Genomic DNA, 17,108 nt, shown 5'->3' with positions numbered 1-17,108 from the left:
TTTTAACGCTTAATTAAGTAGATCCATTGAGCTTATTCTAAAGCAAATTTCTTTCGGGTTTTGCACCTGTAAAGCCAAACTCATTAGCATGGAGGGACGAAATAATGTTTTTGGTAGCCACAATGAGAAAAGTTCTTTGTTAACATTTTGTCAGTTTAGTCTTACAAATAATCTAAGACACAGTCACTCTGTAAGACTAGTCGCAATGTGATTGATTGACACAATTTGACAAATCACAAATCTTAGCATTTTGACTAATTAAACCGATTGACATGTAGGCGATTAAAGTTAAACCTTTTAATTCAGTCGTAACAGAATGTCTCGTTCAATTATATCAGAAGGAAATACAAAGAAAAAAGCTTCCTCAGACAGACAGCAGGTGCTTTGGCAAGAAGAAATAATATAAGAATATTGACAACCTTCGACGCAGGACTGTGAAATTGGCTGACGTTTCAAGCAAGGGTCCGTCGGAGAGGTTTGTTTTGTCCGTGTTAATCATTTTTGATGGAAACGTCCCACTTGTTTAGAAGGCATTCTCTATGACGTTCTAAGTCGGCCGAAATATCTGGGAAACTTGATTGCGCAGAAAGTGATCCGATGTTACATGATGAAATGCCCAGAGCAACATACACGTACACTTTGAATCCAAAACAATTAACATGAGGTTTAAACGTGTGTATGGGACTTAACAAACATATACTACATCCTTCATTGGCCTATCCCCATTGGGGCTTTTCAGGGTTAACGAAACGAATTAGAAATCAAAGAAACAACAAAAGTGAGCAACAATTTAACAACATAAGCTTTCGGCTTCCAGACTAAAACCTTTAAAAACTACGATGTAAATGTGCGAGATGGAAATATATACAATCGAAAATGGAAATGCCGAAAAATTTGTAAAAACGGTAAAAGGGAAAAAAATGCGTTACTCCAAAAGAATAGAGTATTTTTTTTGGCAAAGGCTAGGAGTTATTGTCGGCTTCATTAGTGTTAGAGGTGTGCCAAGATTCTTACCCGGAGAACGCTTTTTTACATGAATATGTTTCCAAAACCTGGTTACTCTTCTATTTTAAATTGAAAAACAACTGTTAAGAATTCCAACTGGCCGGAGCAAACCAGTTGACTATTTCCAAGTGCAGCCAAGAAGTTGAACCAGGGACTACCAGTTTTGAAAATTAAACGAATGGTCCGAATGGCAGGACGGGTCTTGAATTCGGGATTGCAAGGCACGCCTTTTAGGCGCCCGAACCACTGGGCCATACTCGCTACTCTTACAACATGACTAACATTTTCTTTCTCGAAGGTAGATAAATAATTTTACCAAATGCGTGATTACTTAAAGAGATACTCAAGTCGATTGTTGTAACACACAATATACTTGAATGGTTGGCGTTCATTGAAAATGAGCCTTATTCGCCCTACGATCTCAATATATTGGCTTAAAATTAATGCAAAAATGGCCGTTACTAAATTATTCATTTGCCTATGTGTTAATTGGCCTTACTTGCCTCGTTGACAAGAGTAAAATTGAAAGAATAATGTATTGGTGGCCATTTTTTGCATTCGGTCTATTTCCCGTAACTTGCCTGACAGTGTTACGTCGTTGCAAAAGGAAAGACGGTCATGTTTGTTCTGTTTCGAGACAGCGAGCGTGGCTATTTGGAGTCGATTAGTTGGCCGATAATGTGACCTCGCGTAAACCCACAGAATGTCACTTAAATGTAGCTTCATATAAACCAAATTTGTGTTTTTATATTGCGTCCTCTAAGTCATATGCCGGTCTGACAAAAGGTTTCTCGACCATTTACATTCATATCCGGCGAATTGAAACTACCGAGTTGCACACCTTATTTGTTGCTGGCTTACTGAGGGATTCATGTAAACCCACAGAATATGCTTCTGTGTACTAACCACTGGCAGCAGCAGAGTCTCTTTCGATCTTCGTAGATGAGTCGGGAGGAGGAGAGAAGATTCTGCCAGCCACCTCGACATTCTTGGATTTGTCGCTCATCCAAAGAAATGAATGAGTCAGTAATTTTTGCGCTTAATCAATCGCCACGCGTCGTCAATATTTTTAGAAATTTAAAACCACGTGGCAATTTTCAATGGTCTAAATTCTCATGAGTTTTCCTCCGTATGTCGATTACAGAAACTACAATAGTTTGCCAGAAAACTTCTAAATTTGACAAAAAATCAAATTGCAATTTCAAAGTATGAGCTATGTTGAGTTTCCAATGAAATGATCCCTTGGTTGTCGTGTATTCAGGGGCACCCAACGTCAATTTTCGGAAAATATCTGTTCGGAAGACGATTTGAGATCTAGAATTTTCGGAATATTTCTTTTAAAATTTCTTCCTTGCCTGCCTGTCCTAGGATTTTCGAACATCTAAAAAATGGTATGATTGCCCATTTTTAGCGGATTTTTACCCTAAAAAGATCACCTAGAATTTTCGGGAGCCTTTTTTCTGGCTGAGATTTTCGAAAAGGTAAGTTTTGATACCTGTACTTTTCGGATCACTAGACTTTCAGCTAGGAAATCCGAACAGATGAAAAATTTTTAGGGGATAAAAATATGCCTATATCTGTCGTTTAAATACTAAAATACGTTTAACAATGCTATGTTTCAGTGGTTTTGAACTATATTCTCGTTGGGTGCCCCTGTGTATTTGTCAGAGTTGTTCGAAAATATCACTGTTTGTTTAGTTTTGGTTTTGTGGTTACTTGTCACGCGTGACTGACAACGAATACATTTGAATTTCTAACGCGTGCTCAATGTCTGGTTTTAAACAACTCTAGCACTAGAGAACACAAACAATTTTGAACTTTTTTTCCTTCATTCGTTGCCTTAGAGATATATGATATGTCTACGACGATTCGTTTGGTCCATATTTTAGGTGTCATTGCATTTACGTCACATGAATACACTTTCTCTGGCACCAATAGCTACTTCCATTAACACCTTTTTTTTCAAGAGTGTAACCTTAACCTTCAGTTTGTCATCACAACCAGTACTGTGGCTCATTGAGATCTTGTACAGACAAGCAAATATTAGAGACGCGCCTTTGGCAATTCTGACTGACTGAATGCTCCATAGCCGCTAGTGGATCACGAAAGTGTTGAAGACGCTTGCAAATCAAGTAAGATAATAATTAAAGATCTAAAGATCTTTATTATTATTAAAATAAGCGGAAGACTGACAAAAACACAAGGCGAAGGTAGCTCAAGATGTTGTTTGCTTGTTGTCTTTTTTAAAAATCTTCAATTTGGGTTTTGTTGTAAATGCGAGAACTTACGTAACGTTAGAGGCGCATAATTACCATCAAATGTTCCAGCTTCTGAAAATTTCCTCGTAAATCTTGATGTCGATTCCTTTGTCGGAATGAAATAGTTCTAGTTTAGTCTTTTATTCGTCGAAAGTTCATCACGTTTTCTACGTTGAAATTTCATTGTCAATCTCGATAACGACTCGTTAACTTAATGAATTTTTTTTCTAGTTCGTTCATTTTCTTCGCTAAATGTACATTACCTTTTCCTTGTTAAAATTTCATCGAAAATGCCGATGCTAATTTCTCAACCAAAATTAACTTTATTTTTTCAAGTTCTTTACGTCGCCCACAGTCTTTTATTACATGCATGAAAATTTTTATTACATATAAGAAAATGTTAATGGAGTCTGAGTACGTTTTAAATTTAATGTTTGTTTTTTCCTTGGTGGAAAAAAAAACAAAAACATATTTTACCCCAGGATAAAAGCTAGCCATTGCCACGTAAGTTGTAGTCTTTATGGCGACTCCTAATAGCCTTTCAACTGTTTAGGCTAATGACTGACGCCACAAGTATATGCATTTTAAAAACGTCACAAAAAATTAAAGTATTTTATTTCCAGTGTTACGTTGTAGAAGAGAACACAAAAAAACGTACTTTTTCAACTTACGCCACTGTCGGATTAACTCACCGAAAGTTTAGGAGGAATTCCAGCTGATCTCTATTACCTAACGCAGAATAAAATGAACAGATTGCTAGCACACATGAAACTGCCAGCATCCTCCAAAAGAAAGAGCGTCGACGCGATACATAAATTCATGTTATTATCAAAACTTAATCTATTTCACTTCGAACTGTCCAGGAATAAAAACCGGAAAGTTACACAACAATCTTTTAGCTCGGATAAACCGCAAATAAAGGAGTATTTTAAGCAAATGCGAAACTGACATAAAAGATTTTACGATAACATTAGACCATGAAAATGAATCTTAAAATCTTTCAACATGATGATCAAGCACAAAACTGTTGGCTTTCTTAATTCGCATTAGCTAAAAGTACACTTTTCCGATGACAAATGATCGATGTCCCTAACAATGGGCTTTGGTTACGGGTATCTTTCTAATGACTTTTTTTCGTAGATTATAGTCTCGCTTACATTAGGTTATTTATTATTTCATTTATCAGCTGGGTATGTCTGATATATTGACAGGTGTACCATTCTTTTCTTACATTTTATTTTCTTTGATATTAAAATCCTAACCCAAGATATGGCGTACATGCGGGGTTGACACTACTAATTTCGATATAAACGCTCAGGGCGTTTTGAACGATACAGTAAAACCCCGCAAGTAAGAACCTATTTTTAAAAAACCTGTGAGCCCAAAATTTGTCAGTTGGACCCCCTCTAAACAAGAACCTTTTGACCCTAAAATTTGAAAAAGGTTCTTATCATCTAAACTCTAAAAAATTGTGCACTTTGGCAAATAAGATCAATTGGCATTTAGACTTCTGTGCAAACGCCCTTTTCGTGAGATGAGCATTAGGGAGTGTTTACATGAGAAAACTCGCACCGGAGCGAGCTTCACACCGGGTTGACTTCTTAATACCGCGTTTACATGATGACGAGGTGACTTCGTATCGTGTTTACCTGAAGGGACACCACATATCGATAAAATACAAGCGTGAATCCAAATTTCAAATATGGCGTCTATCAGGAAAAGTACGCATGTGCTACCCGTTCCAGCTCACCGGGAGGCCAATTTCACACTGGAACGGGTGGTTGTTCCTCGTTTGCATGATACCGTTGCGAGATTTCGCGCCGGAAAAAAAGTTTCGCTCCGTTGCAGCAATCGGGATGAACTCGGGCCGGTGTGAGTCGCCCCAGCGTGACTTTTTTCGATGATATCATGTAAACAAATACAGAGCTAAGAAAGGAAACCGGAGTGAACTCGCGCAGGTGCGAAAGTCGCCCCGGTATCATGTAAACACCCCCATTCTCCTCACCAGAGCCTTAGATCGATCCATGGCTCTGGGGAACTCTAGGTAGGAGAACATGTGCCGGAGGGATTTTAAAGCCAGGAATTGGCTATTTGAACCTTACGGCGTCTGCTCACTCCTCGTGCTAACATGAATGCATCAATTAGAGACGCTTTTGATTGTTCTTCACGAAAACCAATGAGAAGACACTTCGTTTCAGAGTTCCCCAGAGCTCTTCTTTCCCTCAGTCAAGACAAGAGCTCTGGGGTCGAGATTGAACACCCCCTTACTTTGGGAAGGAGCTCATGATGCCACGTGATCTTTCAATTTTACTTATTATAGTCATTTTCATGAAACTTTTTTTATTCGGCATTTCAATTTTAATCAAATATTATATTAGGGAAGGGAAAAACTGACTGCTGCATAGGGGACGAAGGCCAAATACCACTAAATTCTGTTATCTACAAGGTGGTTTTTTTATCCAGAAAATAAGAAGCTATTTAAGAACCTATAGATAGCCTAAATTTCTGTTAATTAACATTTATGTAAGAACCTGTTTAGGCTAAATTTTAAAATGGGAGGTTCTTACCCGCGGGGTTTTACTATATCGCGAGAAACACTTGAGTGGTGTTTTCGTTGGAGTAATAACTTCTCCATTTTTCGACTTTAAGAAATCTTTAGGGTGAACGCACAAAAGAGGAAAAATCTATACCTTAGAATCTACAACTGGCTAGTCCGACTGACAAGCAGAACGGCGCTAACCTGTGGTGTTTAATAAACTATAGACTCTACATGACCATGGGCTCCTGACATGACCTCTTTCTGAAGCATGGTGTTTTTGTTCGACGTAAATCTGCGACGAGAAATGACCACTATAACGTTCTCAGTCAGTAAATAATATCCCGAGCATACAAATGCCAACTTCAGTTTTCTTCCCAATTTGGAGCAACGCTCCCTAGGTTCAGTTCGAAGATAGTTCGATGAGTTATGAAGAAGAATAATCACGAAAAGGTTCCATGTTTAATACAGACCGAATGCAAAAATGGCGGCCAAAAAATATTATGTTATTTATGTGCCTAGACTCACTAGCCTCGTTTGCATGGACAAAATACAAAAGAAATGTTGCTCGAGACTGAGTGAGGCTATAGTAATTCTCATTAGGACATAAACAAAAACATACTTTTTTGGCCAATATGATAATAGGATACTGTTTAAATGTCTTTTAGATTAAGATGAGCTTTCCAATATGACTTCGAATGAGGGCAGTTGTAAAAGAAGTGATACATTGTTTCGGATTCCTGCTTGCAGAAGGAGCACAAATTGTCTGTCATTATATAGCTATACCTATCATATTGAGAGGATGGAATTAATTACTTGAAAAGCTTCGACATATGGTTCGAAAACAACCGAAAGGGGCAAGAGAAATGTTTTCTTTAATAAATCATCAGATATACTGAACTCTTCCTTCACCTGGCAATATTAGAAGACTTCGCAGTCGTAGATCGAATAAGGTCCCTTATGGCACGGAAGAAAGCTTATCGCAAAAATGAACACTTATTTACGTTTTAATTATGGAAACAAAGCCAGCTATAAGCGTTGGCTGAAAGCACTGCAAGTGATGTTTTGAGTGACTCACACATGATGGGTTATGTGTGTGGAACTTCCTTTATGATTCTTTTAAATCAAAGAGATAACAGCTGGAGAGATTCTTGTTCTAAAGCCCCGTGAAAACGGACGCAATATTGTTGGCCAACATTGGTCCAACATTGTTGGGTGTTACATGTTGCGTCTGTTTGCACACTCTGTTGCATGTTGTTGCGTCTTGTTGGGAGTTGCTGCCCGACGTTTGAAATTGAACAAACTTTTGAGCCAATGACTCCCAAAATTTCATTTGTCCCGTGATTGCTTAAGTGTAATATTGAAGCGTATCACAACAATGTTGGTTACATTTGCACAGCTCTGCCTACATGTTAAGGCCGCGCACGCGCATTACATATGGTCTCCATGGAGATAGAAAGGCATTAACATGTTGAAAACAAGATGGCAGTAAGATGTAAGTTTACAACGTATTGTGGGTCGGATCTTTCCGATAACACACTGCACTTCCTTAAATTGTTGGGAGTTGTTGCGTCGGTTTGCACACAACTGCCAACACCATCCAACATCTGTAGAACCAACAACTTCCAACAATGTTGGGAGTTGTTGCGTTCCTTTGCACGCAACTGCCAACTCCATCCAACATCTGCAGAAACAACAACTTCCAACAATGTTGGTAGTTGTTGAGTTCTTTTGCACACAACTGCCAACACCATCCAACATCTGCAGAAAACAACAACTTCCAACAATGTTGGTAGTTGTTGAGTTCTTTTGCACACAACTGCCAACACCATCCAACATCTGCAGAAAACAACAACTTCCAACAATGTTGGGAGTTGTTGCGTTCCTTTGCACACAACTGCCAACACCATCCAACATCTGCAGAAACAACAACTTCCAACAATATTGGATGTTGTTGCCTTCGTTTGCACGGGGCTTAACTTGCTTGTCGAATATTAATTATGAAGGAGTTTTCGGAGAGGTCTACAAACACACTTGGGAAATGAGATATTTCTTTATAGAAAGGTCTTTGCTTATCCACCCTTTGTGGCTGCCTTCAAATATTCTCCTCAAACGCCTTTTTCTAATATGTCACTTCACCTTTACCGTTGATTTCAATCTATCTTATATTTCACTTGATGCGATTGAATTTGAAATAGGTGCCTTGCAACCAATCTCAGAATAGCTGTGGTTACACACACCTTGGGTTTGGGGCTTTCCAGAGGGTGAATGGCTCGGGTTTGGTTCAGCTCAGATTTCATGTTTCCCTTGGGGATACGGTTACACAGTAAAAGACTCCCCTTAGGGTAAAATATCATTAGATATGAGTTCACTGACCTTGCAAATTAGTTCCGCTTTATGATTGGCCAAGCCACCCCAGGGAGCACATAAACCGAACTTTTCAATTCAGGAACTGTCATGGGAAGTTCTTTTGTTCTTTTTGATGTAGCTATGGAAATAACCTTAGGGTAGTTTCGGTCTACGAGAAGCGGTAACACACAAAAACGTCCTTGCCTGTGGGCAAACATTATTTGCCCATGGGTAAAAGGGCTAGTGTAACCACAGCTAATGCTGCAAAGTACAATTGCTGGTGGACGAATTAAAGGAGCTAATGTTGGTCCACCAACATGGCGGCGATGACGAAACGTGAAACTCACCTATGTTCGCTTGTGCCCCGATATATAAGCTTGGGATTCGAAGAGCGGATTGTTTAATGATCCCCTAACAGAACAAGAGTTTGCTCGCTCGCCCCTTAGTCTGAAGTTTTAAAGCCACTCTGAGCAAAGATTTTTCATTCTTCAGCGCCTTTTGCAAAAATGCCGAATTTCCTTGCGAGGTAGTTTGGTATGAGGCCCGTTTAAACAGGGTGTGCGCGAAAGGCGTAAATACTGCAAGTCCAAAGTACTTTTACTAAATCAATCGAAAATATGTTGAATTTCTGGTTATCAACGCCGAATTAATCGTCTCAGACGCTAAAATAAATGCTAGACGCACTGACCTGGAGCGCGATTAGTTGTAAACAGAAAACCCGGAAATAGGAAAGAGAATCTTTTGGGCCACCAAAGGAAATCGGAAGTGAAGTCCAAAGTATTTTTCCTAAATCAATCGAAAATATGTTGAATTTCTGGTTATCAACGCCGAATTAATCGTCTCAGACGCTAAAATAAATGCTAGACGCACTGACCTGGAGCGCGATTAGTTGTAAACAGAAAACCCGGAAATAGGAAAGAGAATCTTTTGGGCCCCCAAAGGAAATCGGAAGTGAAGTCCAAAGTATTTTTCCTAAATCAATCGAAAATATGTTGAATTTCTGGTTATCAACGCCGAATTAATCGTCTCAGACGCTAAAATAAATGCTAGACGCACTGAACTGGAGCGCGCTTAGTTGTAAACAGAAAACCCGGAAATAGGAACGAGAAGCTTTTGGGCCACCAAAGGAAACCGGAAGTGAACATTAGTAGAATTAGTAAACATTAGAGTAGAATCCGCCAGATTGTTAAACCAATTGTAAATGTGCTAGTGTCAGTTTGATTGCGCGAGCTTGCCTAAACGTCTCGTGAGTTGGGTTTGTCACGTGATGGTCATGGCGGCCGTGACGTCATTAAAAAAGCGATTATTAAAAAGAATGGGCCGTTAGCTACGATGCTGCACACAAGGAAAGAAAGTAAAATCGCTTCCCATGAAAACTGAGTAAACAAAGTTAAGACACAGAGAAATTATCGGAGATCTAAGAGTGTTTAATGAGAAACTTACATCTCTCAAAGGTGGAGTGATAACCGCGTTCTTGAGTTATTCGGCAAATATCTCATTCAAACTGAGCATGGAGACGTACAATACAATACAATACAATACAATACATACTTAATTGACCGCTTCCCATGGGGGCCTTTTAGGGCCAATGAAACACAACGAAACGACAGAACAGAACAACAACAACTGTTAAGAATCCAAACTGGCTGGAGGCAAACCAGTTGGCTATTTACAAGTGCGGCTGGGAAGTTGAACCAGGGACTACCAGGATCAAATTCAACGAGTGGTCAGAGCGGGTCTTGAACCCGGGATCTCCGGATCTCAAGGCAAGCGCCCTAACCACTCGGCCACACTGCCTCCTACGTCATATGGTATACGAAAGCACTCGGCGCCCGAAAAGCAAAAGAAATATCTGAAATCTTCAGCAATCTTTTCTCTAAGTTAAACTGACAAACATCCGCATAAAAGACTCCTCACATAACAGTATGTCATAAGGAAAACGGTTTATGTCTGAGGAGGCTAGCCCTATAGTCTCGTCACGGCGTTTTCACTGACCGGCTTCCAAAAATTTATACTGGTACAAGTTGACACTAGTCTGAGTTCGGCCCGGTCTCATGTAAATACCCCCTTAGTATGGTAGTTCTTCGCTCCCATGGGCCCCTGGTCTGAGTTGATTTTTTTGAAAGCAAATAGACAATTTAAGGACGTTCGCGCCAATTGTTTGTACGAAACGTAACTGCGCAGGTAACGCGACTGTAATATGTCACGCATTACTTCGAGCATTAGTGAAGTTGAGGTTTGAAAGCCTTTGCAGAAACCGTGGACGATAACTCTTGCACAGCGTTGGTTAAGAGAAGATCGTGATCAGTCAAAATTGATTAAAAATATTTAGGAAAGTCAAGTAGACAACTGGACGACTGATGTTCGCGTTGTTTTTATCAGTCGTGCACTAGTCTTCTTGACTTTCATAAATATTGTTCAAGCATTAGTTAAAATAACATGGCGACAAAAACGCCGGGGAAAAAATTCCAGGCCGGCAAAAAGATGGCACATTTATTTCTGAATTATCATGAAACGTTAAAAGAGAAGTGAGCGGGAGGATGGAAAAGCTCTTTAAAAGGTAGCTGCTGATCGAGTAGTGGCTGAAAGTTTGGAAAACTCGAGGACGAACCGTTGCGTAAATTTAATGGGGCTGTTTTTTTTTTAATGCTCGTCCAGGATGAACTCTACCGTTTACGTCATCCCTAGCGGCATGAAATTATGTTAAAATCCCACCCCTAAAAACCTATGCACGGAAACCTTCACTCTAACAGTTTCTTTTTAGGATTTTCGATGGATGAGCAGATGAGGCTACCTTTCGTTGTTATGACAGATTTATCAAAATTAAGGCATTTCTCCACTGCCATTTTCTCCGAAACAAAGTCGGTGACCCCCAATTTTATTTTTATTTTTGGAGTAAGTACTTTATGACCTAATTCTAGGCGAGAAATGAAGAAAATCTCACCGTAGAAAGATTTTGGCGCGAACGTCCTTAAGATAACTGGTAAGAACAAAAAAGTGCTTTACCGGGGTCCCCATCACACTTTAGCAAATAAAAAATAGCTTTGAGAAATAAAGGCATAAAAGACAGTAGGAACCGCAATTTCATTTATTGTAAAACACTAAACACTAAACAAATTATTTGTTTCTGGTTGAACGACAGCCACATTGTCGTCTGTAGAGTCCCGATTACCAAGGCAACCACGAACATACGACCACGTGATATCAAAATAAGAAAAATGAAAAAAAAAAAAAAACTACGACGTGCAAAGTTTGAAACATCATCCCTCGAAAATGGAGCAAGAACATTTTTTTTTGGCAATTCCATGGGAATTATTAGATACTCGTGTTGTTTTTAAAGCTATACAATGGACTAGCCTGAAGGTTCGTCCAATTATCAGACATTTCAGAGCAAAACTCGTAGATCGTGAGATTTCCTACAGACAGATTATCAATAACAAGTGCCTAGTTGTCTCAAAAGTTATCATTCCGCCATATCATGTCTGATAAGTTTATTTAAGGAGCGTTCATAAATTATTTCAAACCAACTTTTAACGTTCACATTTTACAAATATTGACTTTTATCTTTATAATAGGAAAAACAGAAAGTGCACGTTTGCAATAATAATATGGAATGCAGTCTTAAAGTTTCCGGTTTTCCCCCTAATTTTTCCTTTTTTTTTTAAATTGGAATTTCACTTTCCTGTTTCCAAAGTCCTGTTTAACTATTGCACCTGTCGACAAAGACTTTTTTTTTTTGGCCGAGTAATGAAATCGTTGATCAAGAAGATCAATTTTCCTCCATAACTCAAACGAAAAGCGTATTAATAAAGAGATAACTAAAATTGTGATTTAGTTGTATCAAATGAAATTATAAAATTGAATTTATAAATTTACCACCTTAAGGGCGATGGCGTTTCGATTCGACGGCATCAGTGTTGCTTTACAAACTAACACCATTAAAATTGTGAATGCAAGCCACTTCGAAGGCATTTTATTTTTATTTTTTATGATAGTTAGTAGGATTAACTATACAGGTCCAGACAAAAAGGAAAATGCTAACTATAATCAGAGGCATATGATATTAAAAAAACACCTTATTGAAGAAAATGATCATGTACAACGCCGTGAACGACTCATGTCAGCGGCTTGTTGTATTCAGTAAGGTGAAAAGATTTCTTTAAAAAAATGGAATTTTTTACCATTTAAAATGCTCCGGTTGGAAATCGGGTTTGTAATTTCTCATTAGCATTTTTCTTCTGTCTTATCTGATAAGAAGGCAGTATTTACTACTGCAGGGCTTTCAACCCAGTTTTTCACCAGCGCATAAAGAGTCAAAAGCTCATTTTAGCCCAGACTGTCAGTTTGTGAGGGTGGTGTAAGCGTTTTTGAAACTTCTCAATTAAACAAACTTAACAAAGCTATATTTGACTCAGTAACTCCTTCTTTCCCAAGAAATCTGGGCAGCGGGGATTAAACGTGGTAAATTACAAAGTGATATAATTCAACTCCTTTGAACTTATTGTCCTTATCTTACGAGTAAATGCCTTACTGATTCTTAAAAATAAGTCAGGAACCCCAAAGCCGCCTTTTATTTTTATAATTATTTAAACACAAAATCAACTGACGAATTCTTTGCCAAAATTAACGTAGAGTGTTTTTCTAAAAAATTATAACTAAGTGTCAATTTACATACAAATAACCACCAATGAAATATGCTTAGATTTCAAAAAAGAATGGTGTTTACATTTCTTGCAATATGTGCGTGATAGCAACAGTTAAGTGCGATAATAAAAGAAAATTGTGGATTTTTAAAAAACATGACACCTTTCACGTGTACTCCCAATAAACGTAGTAATTTAATATATTTTTGTGTTGATTAATAGATAAGTTTTCGTTTCTTTTTTTCTTTTTTAGGTTCTCCGCGGTAAGTCTTATTTAGCCAGAGGGAAAAGTTCATCTCTAATTAAATAAACCAATGACATCACCCGTCAAAAAGAAATAGAAAATCTCGATGCTAACAGTCTGTGTGTATGATGATTTGCATGTTTTGTCCTCCAACATTGGATTTCAAGCACGTGGTTATCATTTTGTTCATAACAACCATAATAGGCTTAACTCTTGTTTGAAAGAATACCGCACTTGGAGCAAATAGTAGAAAATCAATCTCCACGACTCCTCGGAGTAAATAAAGACCACAACAATTTTCGTTCAGTGAATACAAGTGACGGATGTATTACATCCCTTCGGAGAGCGAGAGAGCTTCGAACTGAAAAAAAAAAAAAAAAAAAGGAATGTTATTGTGTGGTTAACGATTGCATTGGCTCGATATTGGCCTTTTGTGAGAAGACGGAGTCTGAATTTGGTGTCGAAGACGGCAAATGTTCAACTCAACTATTTCAAGTGGAACATTGAAGAGACATCGAAATATTTACAGCAGCAAGCCACAGCGAAACGACCGCCCAAGAGAATCGATTGCTTCCAGAGGTAGCAGGCAAGCAAAAGATTCGGCGAACGACAAGTTATTAACAATCAACGTCAGTGGCATTCGTTTTCAAACGTGGCAAAGCACGCTACTGCGTTTTCCTGATTCATTGCTCGGTAGCGCGGACTCCATGAAGAAATTTTATGACGATCAAAGAAGGGAATATTTCCTCGATCGCGACCCATATCTTTTCAAATTTGTGTTGAATTTTTACCGCTTCGGAAAATTACACTGTTCTCAAGAAGACTGCCCGGCGGCTTTTGAGGAAGAATTACAATTTTACGGTTTTTCTATTTACGATGTTGGCGACTGCTGCTGGGAATATTGCAGCCCTAAGCAGAAAACGGTACTAAATGAAAATGACGATTATTTTCTTGAAGGAGAAACAATAGACTGCGATGGAAATGTCTGTGAGTTGCACTGTGAGCCAAAACTAACTCTTCGCCAAAAAATTTGGCGAACCATAGGTCCTTCAAAGACCACAAAAACGGGGGTTATTTTTCATATCATCTACGGCTTCTTTATTTTCCTTAGCGTTTTAATAGCATCGCTAGAAACGCTACGCTGCGGCGTGAACAAAACTGTGACCTGCGGTGAAGTGCACCATGGAATCTTCTTTACAATAGAGTCAATATGCGTTGTAGTATTCACGCTAGAATTGGTGGTTCGATTTTACGTTTGCCCCGAGAAAAAGAAATTTATGCTCGACGCTTTGAATATCATTGATGTACTCGCCATTCTTCCGTACTACATAACAATGATCGCGACGAGCTTCGGAGCAGATCCAAGTTACATCCAAATCCTTAAAGTTCTACGCGTGATTCGAATTCTGAAACTGACGAGAAACTCACGACGACTTCGGTGTCTGTTGCTAACACTCAGGCGTTGCGCGGTGGATATCGTCTTTCTCTATTGCATTTGCTTCTTAGCAATCATTCTTTTCGGAACAGCAGTTTATTATCTGGAACTCATGGACGGAGACCCTCAGTTTTCCAGCATTCCGGAATCATTTTGGTACATTTGTGTTACTCTTATGACGGTCGGGTAAGTACCCTTTACAATATCAACAAATTGCGACATTGCTTAAGTTTGCGAAAATAGCTGGAAATTTATTTACCTTAGAAGTCTTAAAGATAATTTGTATTCAAGAGGAGCATCCTAATTGGGTTGATGCTTCTGTTGCTGTGTGACAGCGTTCACAGAATAGTAAATCGAACCCACGAACATGCGATTTGTCGGGGACTGACTCAGCGCTACACTAATGGAGCTTTCAAGCTAACTGGGAGCTGATAAAATTGACAAAGATCATTTCATGATATATACTAATCTACTAGATATGCGCGTAAGGTGAAACAGCTTTGTGCAATCACACCAAGAATACATAAACGAGCGTACAGGATTGTAATTGATCACTTTCTTATCGATATTGCAATAGTCATTTCCAAATAAAGCGTTTTCTCGCAAATTCACTCTTCCAATTGGACGGTGACAGCTTCCCACTAAGATATCATATGCGAGCCATTGTATGGGTTTGTCGCTGCAACGTTCGAACAATGCCCACAAGAAACAACTGTGAAATTACGTGATATGGGGCAGATGTTTGCTACATCGGAGTGTAGAAAAAATGAATGTTTAAACATGCCATTTGTATTCAATTTCACTAGCGTTTAATGTTTATCAATAGACAAGTGGTTTGCCATTAAAATTCCCAATAGGAGAGCCAGATGAATTGCGCAGCAAAACGCAGAAAAAAAAATATACGGGCGAATTTTCGATCATAATAGTCCATGTTTCAAAGCACTTGGAGCGATGAAAGTGTTTGAAATACAATGTTCAAGAGAATGATGTACACATACACTAGCTCGCCTTAAAATAAGCACCGAATTCCTCGCCTTGATCACTCTGGTTAAAGAATATCAATTAGTAAATTGGTATTCGTATTTTTATTTTTCTTCATTTGAATTTTTATCGGGACTCTTTCACTTAAATTTCTTGCTTCAAATCAAATTCTTGTATTTGTTTTAAATAATCATAGTCCACATGGAAAAAAAAAATCTCAAGTCAATTAGATAAAATCTTCATAATATTCATGACAACGTGTTATAAAGTGCGACTCAAACATTACGTTTCTATAATTCATCGTGAAAGCAAAGAACATGTACAATTTTGATTTGAACAATTTAAATATGATAAGAGGTTTTTATTAAAAGCATGTCATTTGCGGTGTGTTTATTTTCATTCGCCTCTTAAGGCTCATTTAAACGGTTTCAAAATTTGCTCAACATTCGCTCAACAAGAATTGAACGGATTTTGGACAAATGCCATTCAAACAGTCGAACAAAAAGCTCTCTCTCGTCATGGGGCGAGCGAGAAAGAGGGAGGACTGGGCTGAATGGGGTGAGAGGAAGTCTAACGTGCACTTCAACATGATCTCTTCTCCAAATTAACGACTATCGTTGATTCTTAATTTGCTTTGAATTTACTATTATTGTTAATTTAGGACACTGTGTCCAAGGACTTGTGGTAGCAGAGAAAATAAAGAAATAAAAAATTGTATCCGTGGATTGGATTTGTCCCCGGAGTTTCTACTCTATAGAAACCGCTTTACCACTTAACAAGAAGACACCACGCTCTCAAAAACAAAAACAAAACGAAAAAACATTTATTTAAGTCTCCCACAGAATATCAATGCAGTAGAGTAATTAGGCCTAAGCTAGATTAATAATTTAGGCCTAAACTTTGATTTTAAAATGTTTAGTTTTGTCGTGAAGTTTGGAAAACGACATTTTGTAGTGTTTATAGACCACTTTCATAAATGGCGACCACTTTTAAAATCTTTTTAGAGCCACTGCCCTCATTTTAAAACAAAACTTCTTTTGAAATTTGCTCGGCGTAGCGAAGCTAGAAAGGCTTATTAGCATTAAAACAAAAGAATATTATATTTGGTCGCCATTAGAGCGGTTTTCAATTGAGTGTCGAAAGTAACTAGCGAAATACTTTGGTTTTGCATTACTTCACTCAGTGATTGCTTCAAAGTTCTCGCGCCAGTTTTTCAACCAATCAGAAGTGAAACCAAAACAGATCGTGGCTCGTGCGTGCACATTTTCCCGCGCTTTGTGTCGGGTACGTGTACTTACTTCGAGTTTTGATTGGTTTCCTGGATTGTCTCCGTGCTTTTTGATTGGCCAAAGTAATTACTTTGGTTTTGGTTTTACGACACTCATTTGAAAACCGCTCTATGAAAGAGATCTATTATTGCTTGTTGCCGAGTGATAATACAGCATTATCAAATGGTGTTTAAAATATTGTCCCTGAAAAGCTAGCGGTGTGGTAGTCAAGTGGTTAAAGGTGACGGGTTAATAATGAACATTCCCAGGTTCGATTCCTATGTCCATACACTAGGGTTGTCTTTTCAATACATATGACCATTATCAAGCTTTCAATCTTCTAAATTAACGATAATAGTAAATTCAGGGCAATTAACGAACGATAACCG

The 17,108-nt window shown here is 38.4% G+C and overlaps 1 protein-coding gene across 5 annotated transcripts in view; it reads left to right on the top strand.

The window, feature by feature from the left end:
• The window catches only part of LOC138011787 (A-type voltage-gated potassium channel KCND2-like), a 29,612-nt gene that overhangs the window by 3,904 nt on the left and 8,600 nt on the right, over positions 1-17,108 (top strand). The window contains exons 2-4 of one of the 5 annotated variants that reach the window (XM_068858977.1): positions 339-475; positions 2,973-3,137; positions 13,045-14,656. In XM_068858977.1, coding sequence (XP_068715078.1) covers positions 13,509-14,656 — 1,148 coding nt within the window. In that variant the 5' untranslated portion in view covers positions 339-475; positions 2,973-3,137; positions 13,045-13,508. Of the gene's footprint in view, positions 1-338; positions 476-2,972; positions 3,216-13,044; positions 14,657-17,108 lie in introns of all 5 variants that reach the window. The other 4 variants (XM_068858978.1, XM_068858979.1, XM_068858976.1 and 1 more) reach the window with 4 other exon arrangements.

Source organism: Montipora foliosa, chromosome 7 (genome assembly GCF_036669935.1).
Source record: "Montipora foliosa isolate CH-2021 chromosome 7, ASM3666993v2, whole genome shotgun sequence".
NCBI classification, from domain to species: domain Eukaryota; kingdom Metazoa; phylum Cnidaria; class Anthozoa; order Scleractinia; family Acroporidae; genus Montipora; species Montipora foliosa.
This window is presented reverse-complemented; position numbering and strand designations above follow the sequence as displayed.